Source organism: Bubalus kerabau, chromosome 19, assembly GCF_029407905.1.
Source record: "Bubalus kerabau isolate K-KA32 ecotype Philippines breed swamp buffalo chromosome 19, PCC_UOA_SB_1v2, whole genome shotgun sequence".
NCBI classification, from domain to species: Eukaryota; Metazoa; Chordata; class Mammalia; order Artiodactyla; family Bovidae; genus Bubalus; species Bubalus kerabau.
In genome coordinates this window covers 68,685,423-68,702,134 of record NC_073642.1, presented here as the reverse complement: position 1 = coordinate 68,702,134, position 16,712 = coordinate 68,685,423, and the positions used below count along the sequence as shown (strand labels likewise).

General features: G+C 42.9%; 1 protein-coding gene across 11 annotated transcripts in view; it reads right to left on the bottom strand.

Annotated features, from left to right (window-relative positions):
• Window positions 1-214: 214 nt before the first annotated feature.
• Window positions 215-16,712, bottom strand: part of MARK3 (microtubule affinity regulating kinase 3) — a 114,977-nt gene continuing 98,479 nt past the window's right edge. For 5 of the 11 annotated variants that reach the window (XM_055556441.1, XM_055556439.1, XM_055556449.1 and 2 more), the window contains 6 exons: window positions 15,841-15,944; window positions 9,865-10,026; window positions 8,905-9,162; window positions 4,982-5,008; window positions 3,671-3,715; window positions 215-1,168 (listed from right to left, as the gene is read on the bottom strand). In XM_055556441.1, coding sequence (XP_055412416.1) covers window positions 823-1,168; window positions 3,671-3,715; window positions 4,982-5,008; window positions 8,905-9,162; window positions 9,865-10,026; window positions 15,841-15,944 — 942 coding nt within the window. In that variant the 3' untranslated portion in view covers window positions 215-822. The remainder of the gene's footprint in view (window positions 1,169-3,670; window positions 3,716-4,981; window positions 5,009-8,904; window positions 9,163-9,864; window positions 10,027-15,840; window positions 15,945-16,712) is intronic. The other 6 variants (XM_055556446.1, XM_055556447.1, XM_055556440.1 and 3 more) reach the window with 5 other exon arrangements.

The following is a 16,712-nucleotide window of genomic DNA, read 5'->3' as shown; positions in this document are numbered from 1 at the left end:
GTCGCCATGTGGGCCGTCTTCTCCCTTCAGTGCCTTTGGGGAAAGAAGATGCTAGAAATGACAAAATATTAGGATCCACAATAAGAAAAAGTGGCCTGGCCTTCACACGCTTTCCATTTGCTTTTGTTCAAGGTGGTGGTGGAGGCAAAAACACATACTTTTAGTCACTGCCTTAATCTGAGTCTTAAATACAGCATCAGGAGACAAAGCAAGATTTTACTGAGAAAAAGTGAATTTTTAATTATCTTGTGAAATCTACTTAGAAAAACACACAAGCAATGTTCACAACTATAAATTTAAACCTTTTGCACTAAAAAAAAACCCCACAAAACATCAAACACAAAACCACAGGCATGAACTGTAAACCTGTATTAATTATCAACTAGTCTTAAAGTTAATTCTTAGTAGTAACTCAGTATTTTCCTCCTTGGCAATTTTAATGTTTTAGCACCAAATAATCTCCCACAGAGGTACTCATAAAAACTCTGGCTGCCAGTGTAAGGAGATGCTTCTGTAGCACTACACACACGCACACCGTGCACGCTCACACCCGCACAGACAGGAGGCCCGTGGAGACAGGTGTCACACGCTGACTTCAGGCAACGGAGAGGAGACAGAGGGCACGCGTGTCACACGTCTTTAATGTAGTGCATTCGTAGAAAAAAGGCCAGCTTTCGCTCCCAGGCGTGCGCTCGTCCTTAGACTTTAATATCATGATTAAGAAGATGCAGACGTTATTGCCTAAATATTATTCTATACATTTCCATCAGTGTTCAGGAAAACACTTTAAATTGCTACTTAATTTACACCATAATTACTGGGTTACAGCTTTAGCTCATTGGCAATTTTGGAAGCGATATTTTTGAAAGCTATGGACGTCCCTGATATCCGCTTAAACCGGACCCCGTTCAGAGACAGTCTTGGCAGCTTGCACACCTCCATCTCCCACTGCACGAGGTTCTCCGCGTGCCCATCGCCGTGGACACAGAAGAGTAAGAAGCGCTCTCTCTGCTCATAGTCGCAGTTATTGGCGTCCAGCACTTTGCGGATTTCCCGCATCATGTCATTGGGATCCATGGAACTAGTGGTTTTCATGCTCCAGGTGAAGCGCAGGGAACGAGGTTTTGCTTCTTTGTTTTCCTCCTTTTGCTCAGCAGACACGTTGCGACTGAAATGCACAGTGGCAGGTTTATTCTTAACGGCACAGGAAACCCCGCCTTCCCTATTCTAGCTAGCTCAATGCAGCACGATAAACGATTCCTGGGTCGTTCCTGCAGAGGCTCACCGTTGGTAATCAGTTCCTTCTGTGAGAAGCATTCATCTATCTATCCATTCTCCCATCCCATCATAAGCCAAGACACAAAAAATCTACCTGGCTGAAAAATCTTCACCAGTCATCTGGTGAAAATTAAGAAAATAATTTGTTAAACAGAATCCTTGGGAGTCAGGCAAGGTAGAGAGTGATCTGAGCACATCTCCAAGAGCCCAGCCCTTGTCATCCGGGCTGGCTGCAGGCGGCAAGGCCCATCACAGCCCTTCACAGGCCCAGCTCGGGGAGGTGGCGTTAGTAGGCCAGCCTCCAGTTCTGCCCTGCCTGGCTGCTTTTCCCACGAGTTTTTAAAAATTCAACTCATCATAACCTCCACTGTCACTGTTATTCAGGACAATCAGTGACAACAGAGTTTAAAATCACTTTCCCTGTAAATGGCCCCAGTTGCTAAACAGAGCTGGGTGGCAGTTGGGCCATTCTCTCAGACCCCTACAAAAACCTCAGCATTTTTCCTTCTATTCTGTTCATTTAAACTTCTAACACATCACAGTTAAAAATAATTCTTACTACTGAAATAGGAAAGTGACATGTTGAGACTAATTTGCTGCTGAGCACTAAAATGACTGGTCTAAATGCAAACCCTACAGACTCACAAAGTGCAGGCTGCGGCCCCAGGCACGGCTCTCTGAGGAACTCCAACAGGCGCCCACCAGGTCTGCTCCGCAGCATTTAATCATTACTGCCGGGAACCGCTACTTACGTTCTCCTGTGTGTTTCTGGAGGTCTCAATTAGGATGGTGAATACCTATCACTCTCGATCATTAAAACCTCCCAGTGTATGTATGTTAATACACTCAATCCTTTGGCAAATTCATCAGTGCTAAGGGTGGACTATGGGTTTTACTATGTACGCAGCCCTCCCTGTCATCCACCTGCTAGGAGAATACGCAGTTTGGTTCACATCTACCAAAACTGTTTGAAAGCTTCTTAAGTATAAAGTGCTGTTAAATATGACATAGGCTATTATAAAAAAAAAGCAAAGGCACTCAGAGCTGGGGTCAGGGACACAGCCGCAGCACAGGTGAGGCACGGGCAGTCTGCTAGTCGCAGAGAGGCAGAGCCCGCCTCGCGGGAGGACTGAGAGAAGGGACAGGAAGGGCAGGGGTGGGGAGCAGCGTCTGAGGAGAGCTATGAAGAGCCCGGGGGCTTTCAACAACATGATGGAGGTGGTTTAAGCCTGCCTGCTGAGCAGAGGCAATCACAGAATGTGTCCCGAGCCCCTGATCCTCAGCACACCAGGAAGAAGGGTCTGTCCCGCCCCCACCAGGGCTGGAAACAAACTCAGGGCAGCTAGACCTGCTCCAGGGCAGGCTGGGGGTGCTGCCTGGCTCTCGCCCCAGACTTCTGCTCAGCTGAGGAGGTTGTGTGTGGGGGAAACTGAAGCTGCTGAGGCCACACAGGGCCTCGTGTGGACATGCTCGATCAGGCGATGGGGCCACCGCAGGCTTCCATTCAGGGAAGTCATATGACCAGAGTTGTGCCTCAGGAAGAAAGCTAACAAGGACCTCAAACAGCACGGTGGTGACCGGTATAAAAAAGGGGCCCAAGTGGAAGAAATCTAGAGTCCTGAGTCCATCTGGTCACTCTCTCTGCAGCCAAATCCATGCACTGACAGCTAAACAAAACTTAAAAGCAAAACCCACTCAACCACATAATCATTCTTTTTTCATGTTTTTGGCTGTACTGCATGGCTTGTGGGATCTTAGTTCCCCGAACAGGGACTGAATTCAGGCTGTTGGTAGTGAAAGTTCAGAGTCCTAACCACTGGACCTCCTGGGAATGCCCCACATAATTATTTTATATATATATACACACACACACGAAAAAACACACACTTAATCCTGGAGGTCCAGTGGTTAGGACTCAGTGTTTTTACTGCTGGGGCCAGGGTTCGAGTTCAATCCCTGTTCTGGGAACTAAGATCCCACAAGCCACGTTGCAAGGCCCAAAAAAAAAAAAAAAGAAAAGAAGAACATTCTCCTGAATATTCTGCTTTCCTTCCTCGAGACCAGAACTAGGCCAGGAGTATTCACATGTCGACAGTGCTGCCAGACTCCTGGACCTCAGAGGCGCGCAGGCAGGAGGAATGGCACCTTAACACCTAAACATCAGCGTGAACCCGACGGGGCTGGGCGGTGTGCAGGCGGCGGTGGCACCGCAGCGCCCTCGCGTGGCCGCCGGGCACCAGCACACACGCTTCCTGACCACAGACTGCTGCCCTCCCTAAGCAACCCCACGTGGAGCAAGGATATGACGCAGAACGTTCGAAAAGTGTTGCCTCTGCCACAGAAATGAAGTAAATACCTATAAAATATTTTAAGTAAAAATCATTTCCCTCACCTGGAGCCCTCATATCTCCCGTTCCTCTCATATTCAGTTGGAAGCCTCAATGAATAGAAGGCAGAAGCACAGAGAAGTGGGAAAGAGAAAAGAAATCTTACACACCAGAACACGACCAACCCCAATATAAACAGACATTATAAAACGAACCCGAAGCACTTTTTGGTCACCTGTTGAGCTCATTACAATTCTTACTCTCGTAGGTGTGACTCAGCCAAAAACCATCTGTGTGCCCACAAAGGCTGTGCAGGAGGCAGGCTGCACATCTGCTTCATATACACAACAGGTATTCCTGCCCAGTTCTGGAATCTCTGCACATGCATGGCTTTCTAGTGGAGTTATTCTGACTTTTTAATCACTCCCCAAAGTATGTGCTTAGTCACCAAGTCATGTCCGACTCTTTGTGACCCTATGAACAGTAGCTAACCAGGCTCCTCTGTCCATGGGGATTCTCCAGGCAAGAATACTGGAGTGGGTTGCCATTTCCATCTCCAGCCCCAAAGTACAGTGCGTTTCCAATTACATCATCAGAGTGGAAAGAAGGAAGGAAGAAAGCACTCTTCCTGCAGTTTCTGACAAAGAACTCCCGTGAATAAAGCCTCTCTGTGACCCACTTGTGGCATCTCAGGTAAACCCATGGCCTGGCCTCTGGGGAACTGAGAGGTGCGGGCACAACAAGGCTGCAATGGCCACTTTCCCCTGAAGGGCGTGTGTCCTGAAAGTGTGAGCAGTGCCCCTGGTCTCTTGACTGTCACATCACAAAATATCCACCTAGTAAGAGTAACATTTACTAGAATAAGACATACTTTCTTCAGAGGTTGGTGGAAAGTGCCTTTTAGATACAATACTATTTACTCTACAACTCTTAGCTTTTCCCTAATGCAATCCTCCATGAAATTAAAAAAAAAAAAAAAAAAAAATCAACACAATTACCACTTACCTTTTGCATGCCTGGAGCTAATCATTAATTGCATATTGTTACTGAACATCTCATTCTTCCAACAGAAGCATGCTAAGTGTTATTAGTATGAAGAAGAATTATTTGGATGCTAAACAATTCTACCAAAGGAAGAAAATGCACAGAGCATGCGTAGGCCTCTTGTTACATGGGTGCAACAGTCCCTTTTAAGATGCCTGACAGAGTTAATCTCTTTCTCTCCAATTTCCTTTCAAAGAAATAAGTATTTAGTTCTCAGCAGAAAGTTTAGTTTTCAAGGAAAAAAACAGGGCTACAAAGCCAAACCTGATGTTAATTGCAGGAGCCATTTCGGGGTGAGGATTGAATAAAAAATGTGTATATATAAATCCTACCTTTTGATAAACCTGAATGACATGTTTCTAAAAGAAATTAAGCCAAAAAAAAAAAAAATTAACAAAAATGACTTGCACAGTTAAATAGTTAATTACACACAGAATAAAACCAGCAAGTAAAACAGGGCTCCTCTCCTGCCCAATGAACAATGAAAACAATGACATCTGATGAAAAAGTAAAATTATCACAAATAACTGAGTGTCTTTTAAATATAAAAAAATCTGTACTAATAAGAAAAAACCTAGCAGTAAATATTGACAGTATCTACAATTAAATTTTTTAAGGTTCTTCAGATGGGTACACCTTAAGATAATAAAATTCAACATCTTGTATTAAAGAAAAGCTATTTTCAATGTACTAGAAATAAAATAACATTTCTCAATTTTCAAAATATCTTTGAACAAAAAATATCACCTTATTCAGAAACATTAAAAATGTCATTATAAAATGTTTATCCATGAAGAGAATCAATACTTATTACAGTGACTCGATATAAATCACTTTTTAATGAGAGGGAAAAAAAGTCATTGGAAATTTTTTTTTCCCTTCCAGTTTTGATATAATTGACATACAGCACTGTAATAAGCTTCTGGGAGTTTAAAATGAAGTAGACTTTTTAAAGCTTTTATACCAAAATGATAGAAAATTAAATGACAACATTGGGGGTTTCATTTTTAAGTAATACACTGAAAGAGCTGTATTTAAAAGAACTGACTCTGCTTGTTAAAAAATTTAAGGAGATGTTTAGGTTGTACTGAACTGAATTTGACGAAAGAAAACTTCCAGCTGTGGCTCAGGTCTGTATGATCACACGATAAGCATTCCTGGGTGAATGCGTCCTGGGCTTGTCCAACTGCTGATATTTCTAAATCTCAGATCTGTGGCAGCACAGGAAGTACGCATAAGTATTTTGCTGTGACTGAATTAATAGTTTTCTTTTTGTTGTTTTATTTTTCTCTAATTTGGGATGACTTTGGCACTGCTTCAGATACCTACCAATTTGAAAAGTACACAACTACTGGAGATAACCACCATCTACTCCATACTCAGATCAACAGTAGTACACTATGGATTACACACAGTAGGAAACATGCCTGTGAAAACTGATTAAAAGGTCTTTAAGACCTATTTTCATTTCCAATTTTTCTACCTGAGAAAAGTCAAGGGGACTGCTCAGGAGTCATAGGACTGATTTTAACTTGTCCTCTCACAAACCCCTTGAGGGATCAAGAGGAGGAAGTCTTGGGGCACAGGGCCCTGCGCGTGCGGGGAACGGGCTCTCTAAAGCACTCACACTATCCAGTGCGCAGCCGGGGGCAGAGGGCGAGCTCGGACACCAGGCCCTGTTCTGCCACGTCCCGGCAGGTCTCCCCTGCGGCATTCGAGTGCCCACACCTGAGCCTTTCAGGCATTAGCACTTTGATCAGCACCATCATTAGGGGAGGATAAGATGCTGCTGAAGCAGCAAGGACGCTGGCTGCTTTTAAGAGTGAACTGACTACAACAGAAGTACAGCACCTCGGGAGGCTCCAAGTCTGCCTGCAAACTAACGAACAAGACTTTCTGAAAAAACCTGGGGGTGGAAATCATAGTTAGATGACCCTCTCTAGAATATTTTTAACAAGGAGCCCCAGCCTTCAATTTCAATTCAAATACATAAAATAAACAATTAGAAAATGAGGGAAAAGGACTCACATCCACAACAGCCCTTCACTGTTCCCTCCCAGGGACACTATGTGGTGGGGATCAAGGGCCTCTCCTGGAAGCATGGACCTGACTCAGCATTCTTCTACCGTGGGATCTTGAACATGTGCCTTAGTCTCTCTGAATCTTACCTCCAGTTTCTTCTATAGAACTGGGGATAATGTGTACTCCACGGGGTAGACTGTGGAGATTAAATGTGTGAGAGAGAATGTATGTGTGTATACGCACATACACAGGTATATAAAACAAGTATCTCCATATCGATAAATGTACAGACCTCTATTTGTTAGCACATAATAAGTTATTTGATGTATTGTGGCTGATATTACTTTTATCAATGATAGAATTCAAGACAAAAGAAAAAGAACACAAAGGAGACAAATAAATACAAGGATTTTAATGATGTGCAAGGCTTTATTTAAAGAGCCCATCTGAGACCAAAGCCTAAGGACACAAAGCTGATCATCCTGTGACCGGAGCTTAGACAGTGTACCTGACTGCCACAGCCCCTCTCTGGGCTGGGGCACCAGAAGGCAAAATACCAGTTGATACTAAGCAGCCTCGTCTCCGAGGAAGGAGCTAAGGCACAGGGAGGCTTGGGAGAGCCCCTGGAATGACCCTGAAAGGAAGCAATGCGTTATTCTGAGGTCATCAGACTCTCCTTGGGTTGAACTCATTGTCTCTCCTGCTGCTCACAAATGGGTGCCCCGAATCTGTAAAGGCCCCTTGGACCACTCTGCTCTTTAGCCCATCCTGGAATGGGAGGTCTCAGCAAAAGGGCTACGAAGAGAATAAGAGAGTAGACCAGAAACTTTTTATTCCTCTGACCTCTAGTCAATTGCCAATGGGTATCTGAAGTCCTCCTTAATCTGGTATTCAACATCCTGACAATGAACAGATAATCTAGGGAAAGATAGCTTAATGTGACTTGTCTGAATTTTTTTTTATTTTTGATGTGGACCATTTTTAAAGTCTTTACTGAATTTGTTACTATGTTTTTGTCTCACAATTTGTCTTTTTGGCCCTGAGGCATGTGGGGTCTTAGTTCCCCAACCAGGGATTGAATCCTCACCCCCTGCATTGGAAGGTGAAGTGTTCATCAGTGGACTGCCAGGAAAGCCCCATTTTGTCTAAGTTTTAGATGGCGGATTTAAAATAACATCACTGGAAGCATTAAGGAGACTGCCAAGTGATATCCAGCTTACAGTTAAGTAACAAAGATGGAATGGAACACATCAGCAGGATAATGCACCACAGGGAGTGCAGAGAAGTGAGGAATGAGGAGGGCATCTATCATTCCAGACGCTGGGAAGGCCCCATCACTGCCCTGTGAGGGCCTCACAGGCAAATCTGCAGGACACCTGGAGAAGAGGCTACTGCACAGAGAGGCTCCAGTACAGAGGACTTCCTCCAGGTATCCCGGAACTGCAGCGGGTGGAGGCTCCCGGCGAGTGGCCCTGGCTAAAGGTGCCCTCGCTTTCTTGAGCGCAGTGCGCCGTGCTGTCTTCTCTCTGTCCTCTCGTAGTGGCCAATGTTTCCAGGCTTAGCAACCTCTAGACTAGCTTCTGCAAGGAAAGCGCCTTAGAGATCTCCCAAGGCCCCAGCTGACAGTCAACTGGACAAACAAAAGATTTCATACATGACCAGATACTAGTTCTTCCTGGGGATAAAGCAGGGACTTTATCTCCAAAACTACACAACAGAAGAATGCGGCTTTGTTCTCGTTATACCTGAGGCCAACAGAGAGCAATGTCCAGATCTAAGCTCCCAGGAACTTAGTGCTCCTCCATGACACTGGGATGAAATGAGAGAAGAGGCACTGTGTCTCCCCTCTGTGTCTACTGGGGGTCAGACCACACAGTTTTCCTCAGTGGCAGCTTGCAGGGCACCAGCCGCTGGATGACAGCAGATCTGGGGTTTTGCTAAATTGCAGTGCACGCGCCATGTGGAGAGGTGTATGATTAACAGAAACGGTAATTAAGGAACAACAATTTCCCAAACGCTAGAGAACTTTCAGTGTTGTGAAAAGGACTCGGGGCTCTATAATTTCTCTTCTAAAAGGTTTTAGAAGTACAGAGTTAGATATACAAACCAGAAAAATGTGAGCTAAAGGCAGAATGAAAAGCATCTGGGCAGTGGCTTCACATAATGGAGGGGAAAACATTTCTCCTTTTGCCCTTGTGTTTGCTCCAACCAACCAGCACCACCTGGCACTTACCTCCTTGTGAGTTTGGAAGTTAATTTACTAAAAAGATTAGTGGAGCCTCGGCTTCGAGTCTGCGACAACGGTGTGGCTTCATGGGACAGGCTGGGCGAGGCAGGTGGGCCATTGTACGTGGCCGTGCGCCGCTCCCGGGGCTGCCCGTGGAAAGTGCTACGACTGGCAGTGCCTCTTGGGAACCGGGTTCGATCTGGGGTGGTGCTGCTGCTAATACTGTGTGTTGAAGCGACCGGAGCTCTCTGGTCAGGAATAGTGCTAGGAGATCAGCAAACGACAGACTCTTAGATCTTTCTTCACAAAATCCTGGCTTCGTAGCAAACAGGGCACACAAACATTTATAGTCATAATATACCTTTGATATAGAGTAGAAATAACCAGTATATAAATCCAGATCCAAGGGGTATTTTATAGGACTTAAGAGCAAAAGGTAAGTTAAATGGCCAAGGGTACCAAAGGAATAGTACACAGTGAAACAACACCTTATGGAGTTGAAGGAAACAATACGTACATATTTTCAAGGACAAGATTAATGCAGGGAAATTCTAGAACAAAGAACAGCTAACTCAAGCTTCTTTTCCTTTGCTTCCCTCTCAAATTGCTTACATGCAGAGAACCCTGCCAATACAAAAGAAACAAAGGCTATGCAGGTGAAACTGAAGAACAGGCAACTAAAAAGTTTCGGAAGCACAAAAATGGCGTAAGTATTGTAAAATCCCACATGCTGAAAGCAACTTGGAGAGAAAGGGGAATGTCTTACATCCTTTATAGTATGAAGAGGCATGAAAATACAAAGATGACCAGGGACACCATGAGACAGGATGTGCGTAACTAAAACCACACACAGGAAGGACACTTTGTGGACAACTGGAACAAAACCTTAGACTGTAATATCCACAGCACAAAATTAAGAAGCAGTGGGTACACATTAGTTTCACAAGGAATGTGCATTTTTCTTACATAGCCTTGAAGTTATCTCCTTCACTGTCTATTGGAGGTAACATCATCTTGGGGTGCCCAGAGGCTGACATGGACATCGACTTCTGATGTCTCAGCCGACAGGTGGAAGATGTCTTACAAACAGAGGCAGGGCTAGCTGCGTAAGCGAACATTTCTGTCAGGCTGGGAGGGGGTTTGGGTTCAGGCAGAGGCAGAAACAACAGTATGATGGACCAGTGACAAAAAGAGCAACCTGTTGTTCAAAGCACATTACCTTCCTCCCCAAACCATCTCATTTCTGTCAAAGAACAAAAATCTCTTAAACTCGTTTTGGGGATTCTGTAGCAATTGCTAATCTGTATCTGCTTTTTAAAAACCAGTAATTTTTAAAAGTTTATTAGCTTTAAAGAAAAGAAAGTAACACTGTACATGTTTGAATATTTATGTGAGAGTGATGATGATCTCCGAGCTATGTGTAAAATAAAGCTTATCTTAAAAGATATCTCCATTCAAATCAAAGCGAATCTGTAATACGTACACTGTGCTCTCAACCTGTTCCCAAGCACACTGTCATACATTAAATGGACTGGAAAAATTACAGCTATAGTAGTAACTAGTTGTACGTATCGAAGTATCCTATGTTATCAAACCATTCCTACTCAAAGCACACTGACTTCTTTATAAAAAGCACTCACAATTCTTAAGAGGTCAACAAAGCCCCATTTTTTCAAGGTGGGAAAACTAATATGAGCAAATTAACTGTTTACAGACAGAGAAAGAGCGACACACGTGACCACACATCAGCAGTCCCACCAGGCACAGCTACAGGACACAGCAACCCAGGGCTTCTCTCGTTCTTAATGCCAGCTCAGCCATCATGTCCGTGGAATTTCAAAGGGAGCAGTTAAGGATAATCAGGGATTTAGAATTCTGACCATACTCTTTCAGTGCCTCTCTGCAGAAATCCTCTCAAAGCCTGAAACCTAGAAAACGTCAGGTTTTCCCCTCACGCCCGACATGCAGAGCAGCTGGATCTTCCTGTTGGTGTCAGCCCCCCACAGCACTTCACTGGGCTCGCGCCTCCCCACCTGAGGGTCCCTGTGCAGAGCTTCGTCTCTCTCTCAGGCCCAGACCTCGGCCACCTGTCTTCACTGCTCTCCAATCTCACACTTTCCAGTCTGTCCACCATATAGCTGTGAACTTCCTAAAACACACACCTGACCTCGTCCTTGTCGCTTATCTGCTTTTAACCTTGGAAAAGCACACAGCCTCTTCAGGATAAAGTTCAGACTCCTCACCCTGGCACCTGAGCCGCATCCTCAGGCGCCTGTCTGCCTGCGACCCTGCCACCTCTCCAGGCTTGACCTTCCACTGTTACTTCCCAGAATTTGATTTTCTGGCCCATCAGATGACCTGCCGTCTCTTGGTCATGCATCAGGTCAAAGAACTTTTGCAGGAACTAGTCTCTGTGTCTGGAGAGCTGACATCTTTTCTCTTTTCATCAGATTTCACCTCCGAAGTTATCCCTCCACGAAGGCTGCACCAGTGCCCTCTCTCACCAGGAGTCACCCCTTTCCCTCTGTGTATTCAGTGACGGCACCTGCTGTGCACACCCCACTGCACTGCAGTGACTCGTCTCTTGTGTGCTCTGCAAACACGGCCTGCAGCCTCAGTGTGACCCCACCTTGTATGTGCAAGACCATGTGGACAGGTGCTCTGCGGTCAGCAGTATGCCTCAGATAGAGCAGGTGCTCAAGAATATTCAATAGCCGAGAAGGCACGTTAGTGAGGTGAGCCACTGGAATTCCAGCAGTCCCAATATGGAGGAGACAGGTCTGTGCAACAAACCACTCAAGAAGATCTGCTTGCCCCTGTGTCTTTGACAACCCTGCCCTCTGACTTGGGTGTGACTTGAATACAGTCACAGAACTGTACAAACACCTTATAAAAGATAAACACGGATTCGCTTTTTTGTTTCTGACACTTTTTTCCCTTTGGCACCTGAATTCTGTTTTGGGAGAAATAGGTTCTTGGTCTCCGTCTCCCCATGTCGCTGACTCCCTGCTGGATTTTCCTGCTATCCTGGCCAGTGACAGATTTAGAGATGGGCAGGCCACAGCCAAACCAACACTGCCCCAGGGCTTCTGCTTGAGCAGAGCTGAGTGTGGGACAACATCAAGGCGGATGTTGTTGAGCCCACCCGGGGAACTCCCGCAGAAGCAGCAAAACTAGGAGACAAACCCTGACTCTATCCCTGGACTTTTTCAGTTACAAGAATTCATAGATGCCCTTTAATTTAAATTTGTTTGGACTGAGTTTCTGCCACCTCAACATAAGAGTCTTAAGTGATTCAACTATGTGAAGAAATGTTTTGTTGTTTCCAATATGCACATATAGACATACACACACAGAGATACATACACGTTTACTTTACTAAGTTACAGATAAATAACTTTACCAGCTGGGCCACCAGGGAAGTCCTACAGATAAATTCAACTGTCCTTTGTGCTTTATTATCTGTTCAGAGCAGCTCAAGGGTCAACATGCTTTATTTCCCTGCCCAGCAGCTGACATTCTCTTGCCCAAATTAGGACCTAGGATCAGTAAGTGCATTAAAAAAAGCAGGGGAAGAAGAGGTGGTAGGGGTTACCTGGCATGTTCTCTGGAGAATATATAAATGGTCCCAAAGACTCAGATGAGGAAATGGTTTTAGTCAGAATCCCGAAAGGGGAGAGGCTCAGTCTATTCGCCCTGGGCTATCCCCCTGGCTGGAGAGTGCAGGCAAGATTACGTGAACAGGTACTTTGCAGCAAAAAACTGACCTTCCTTAGAGTCAGAGACCTTCTTAAAAAGGAAGTGCAAATTGATATATTCACTATAAATTATTCAATTTTTGGCTTAATCTTAAAAGCAATGAAACGAATTATTTCTTTAGAAATTTAATCATGTCATATTGCGAGCTCCACAAAGCAAGCAACAAAACAGATTTTTTTTTAAACTCTCAAAGCAAGCCTAGGACTTCAATTTAGGAATCAGTAAACTCAAGAAATGTTTGTGGAATTTCATGTTTGTACAAACTCACAAAAGTTCAATTTACAACAAACAACCCCAGCTCACAATGGGCTGCATCAAGTTGGTTGTTGTGAAAGCTGGACAAAATTTTTTCCTCAGAAATGTGGCAAAAAGGCTGGTTATGTTCCACAGACTAGCCCACAAAAATTTACACAAACAAAACAGTAGTTGCATCATATTTTTAGCAGTTCTGGGTCCAAGGGGAAAAAAATCATTATTTAAAGAAATAGCACTATTTCTTAAAATTCAAATTGTGTGAAGTTCCTATTGATCTTTTGACTTTATATCTAAATATGTCTAATATGACTTTTATTCCATATTGAAATATTCCAATATGCTTTATGCAAAGCATACTCAGTGATTGGGCAAAAGCAGAATTAAAAATAAAATCCAAAGATACATGTGTTAACTGTGACAAAACCTTCTTTGCTCATCTAATTTTTATTAGCCATGGTCATTCTTATGTTGGAATTCTGTAACAACACTCACATATTTAAGAAAAAAGTCAAACATACTAAAGGCTAAAATAGGAATTCATGTCTTTCTTCCAGAAGTTAACCTAGATCCAGGCATCCTGTACCTCACTAGTATTTTAGTTAAGGAATAAGATGTGTATGTGTGTGTATATATATCTATAGGAGAGGAAAAAGCAACAATCTTCCAAAGAAGTCATCTGTGCACAGAGAAGGCTCTGTGAATAATTTATGACTCAAGCATCTATTTTAAGGGTGGAAAAATGGTCACATTTAATGTCTTCCTTAACTGAAAGTAAAAAAAAAATATGACCACTAGTTTGGAACTCAAACCTCCAATATTTTTCCATTAATTTTTCAATTCATTTATAAGATACAAAAACAAAATCCAGGTATTATTAAAATTATGTGCCCCATTTTGTGTGGCAGGAGGCTGTTTACTAAGATAAAGACAACACTTTCAGAAGGAGAGCACTTAAATAACTGATGCCAACAGAGCAACAAGGCCCAGGTTTGGATAAGGAGGGGGCAGCCCCACTGAGGAAGGTATCTGCAGGTAGAAACCAGGTAATGACTCCAAAGAAATCAAGAGTATTCTTAAAACTGTCTCCAAGGAGTGAACTGTGTAGCCGCAGGAGAGGAGAATCAGAAGAGCCATGTGCACAAACCCAAGTCGAGGGAGCAGAGAGATCGCGGTCATAACAGCCTTTTAAAGCAAAGTCTGACTCTGTACCTCAGAGAGCTGTATATTCTAAAGTTCAAGAGGAATCTGAGAGAGCAGTTCAACAATTTAGAAGAATTTTTAAAAAACAATAGTCATGAAACAACATGCTTCTAGTTCTACAGATTAAAATTCCTAACAGAAATGTCTGGGAACTCCCCGGTGATCCAAGGGTCAGGCCTTGGCGCTTTCGCTGCAGGGACCCAGGATCGATCCTGGCTTCTGTGGAGCCAAAAGCAAAAGAAAGAAACTTCTGTCTAATTAAGTCTTCTATTGGTATCTCCTACTCAGTCCCCTAAACTACAAGCAATTTGATAGATTTGAGAAAGCAACTGTAATAAAAGAAAATTTACCAAAGAACAGACTACTATTAAAAAAATAAACATACCAATCATTAATCTGTAAGTTATCTAGCCCAGTGGCTCTACTCAAGTTATTAGGAGAGAACAAGCATAGACAGGATTCAAAGACAGAATACCAAGATGTAAATATTTCTAAAAAGTCACTGAAAAAAATGAATGAATGTAATTTCACAGAACAAGCTTTTCCCTGCATGTCAATTCAAACATAAGTGGTCTGTGGAAGACGGGAATGACAAAATAGTCTGGTTTTAAGGATAAAAAAATGATAGAATTTCTGTTTAGGTTGTTACAGAAGTTAGTGATCAAACATTTCATTTGACTAGTGAGATCTAAGGACAGAAACTTTACAGTGCAATTTCAGAAAGTAAATGTCAGAAAAAGAAGAAAAACAATTTTGATGCTACACATGAGAATGTGCTATGACCAAATAATGTTCAAGTTGAGAGGCCAGGGGACAATGAAAGATGATGTGAATTTATTTTATGGATTTCTATTTCAGAACTTTTCTGCTCACTTTATCTCATCATTCTGAATTTAGTTTTATACTACTCTTCCAAAACAGAAGAAGGAAAACCATACCCATTTGAGAAATCTTTTCTATACCAAATATATTTAGCTGCTCTGCCAAGCCAATGTTCTCCTCTCTTTTCTCTCCACCCAAACTGAACTCGACTGCATGGTTGCTGGATCTACTTAATCCTACTTTTCTTATTTTGAAACCCCTAGAAAGGGGTCTGTATGATATGATTCCTTGCTGATATATTACTGTTACTATTTTAAAATCATGCTTATTCAATCTAAGACTGCCTCTCTACCAGATTAAAATCATTGAGAAGACTGAACTCTCCATTTCTCTGGATATTCAAGTGTGTCTCTTTTAAGGTGAAGACCACCTTTACAGTGTTACTTGTCTACCCGGCCCTTCTGGCACACTGTTGACCTATAACAGACGGCTCACCCACCCCATCTGGTGCTCCACGTCCCTGAGGCGTGGCTCCCTGTCTCAGGTCATCATCCTTCCCCGCTTCCAGTCTTGGTTCAAGATATTCAAGTGCACAAAGCAATCTCCATTTCCCTGTTCATAGTTCTACAATTAAAGCACAGTTTACCACCTATTTCACCTGGGAAAGCTCCCTGGTTTAACTCAACCCTTCCAATCATCACCCAGCCCCCCGAGAATAAGCTCTGGACCAGGAGAGGAATTTGGAATTCTAGGATCTCACTAGAACTGCATTTAAATTTAACTTACCATTAGAGAATACTTACCACTATTATTTGAATTTTGATTATAAAAACTAAGAAGTAAATACCATCCTTCCATTTCTCTTGGGAAAAACACATTTTCTTGCAAACAGGTAGAATTCCATACCTGTTTTCTTTGCCATTCTGGATTACTGAATGTCTATCAGCTGTAGTTCTTTCACTGCAAACGTAAGTATTCCGTCGCGTCATTCCACCCGATGCCGTATTACTCTATTTAAAAAAAAGGGTATTTTGGTCTTAAACGATTTAGTAAGTATGATACAACAGGGAAAAAAAATCCTATTTAAATAAACGTGAGTACTTGGTCTTTAAATAAACCTGAATTATTAATGGGCTTCCCAGGTGGCTCAGTGGTAAAGAATCCACATGCCAATGCAGGAGATGCAGGTTTGAGAAGGTCCCCTGGAGAAGGAAATGGCAACCCACTCCAGTATTCTTGCTAGGGAAATCCCATGGACAGAGGAGCCCGAAGGGCTACAGTCCAAGGGGTCACAAAAGAGTCAAACAAGACTTAGCGACTAAACTACAACAAAGTATTAACAGCACTAGGCACTAGATCAGAAAAGAAGAGAAAGGCAGCAACCTCTACCCTCTTTCCTACCTTCCAGTACCCCTGCAATAATGAAAAATGGCTGTGGAAAAGTGACTTTGAAAAGCTGGCTATAATAATCTATAGAGTAATAACTCATGGATTATTTAAAATGAAGCAGGAAGGTAGAGAAATTCACTTTTTAAAAGGTAATAATTTCAAATTAAAACATTAAAAAGCAAGGATTATAAGGTAAATATACAAATGAAACAAAAATTTAAAAATATCAGAACACTGCAAAACTATTAGAAAAAAATAAAAAAAAAAAATGAAACAGATAAATCTGCATGATCTTGGATCTGACAAGAGATTCAGATATGTCACACAGGGCAAAGGACAGAACAGACATTTTTCCAACGAAGGCCTACTAATGGCCAATAACCATGTGA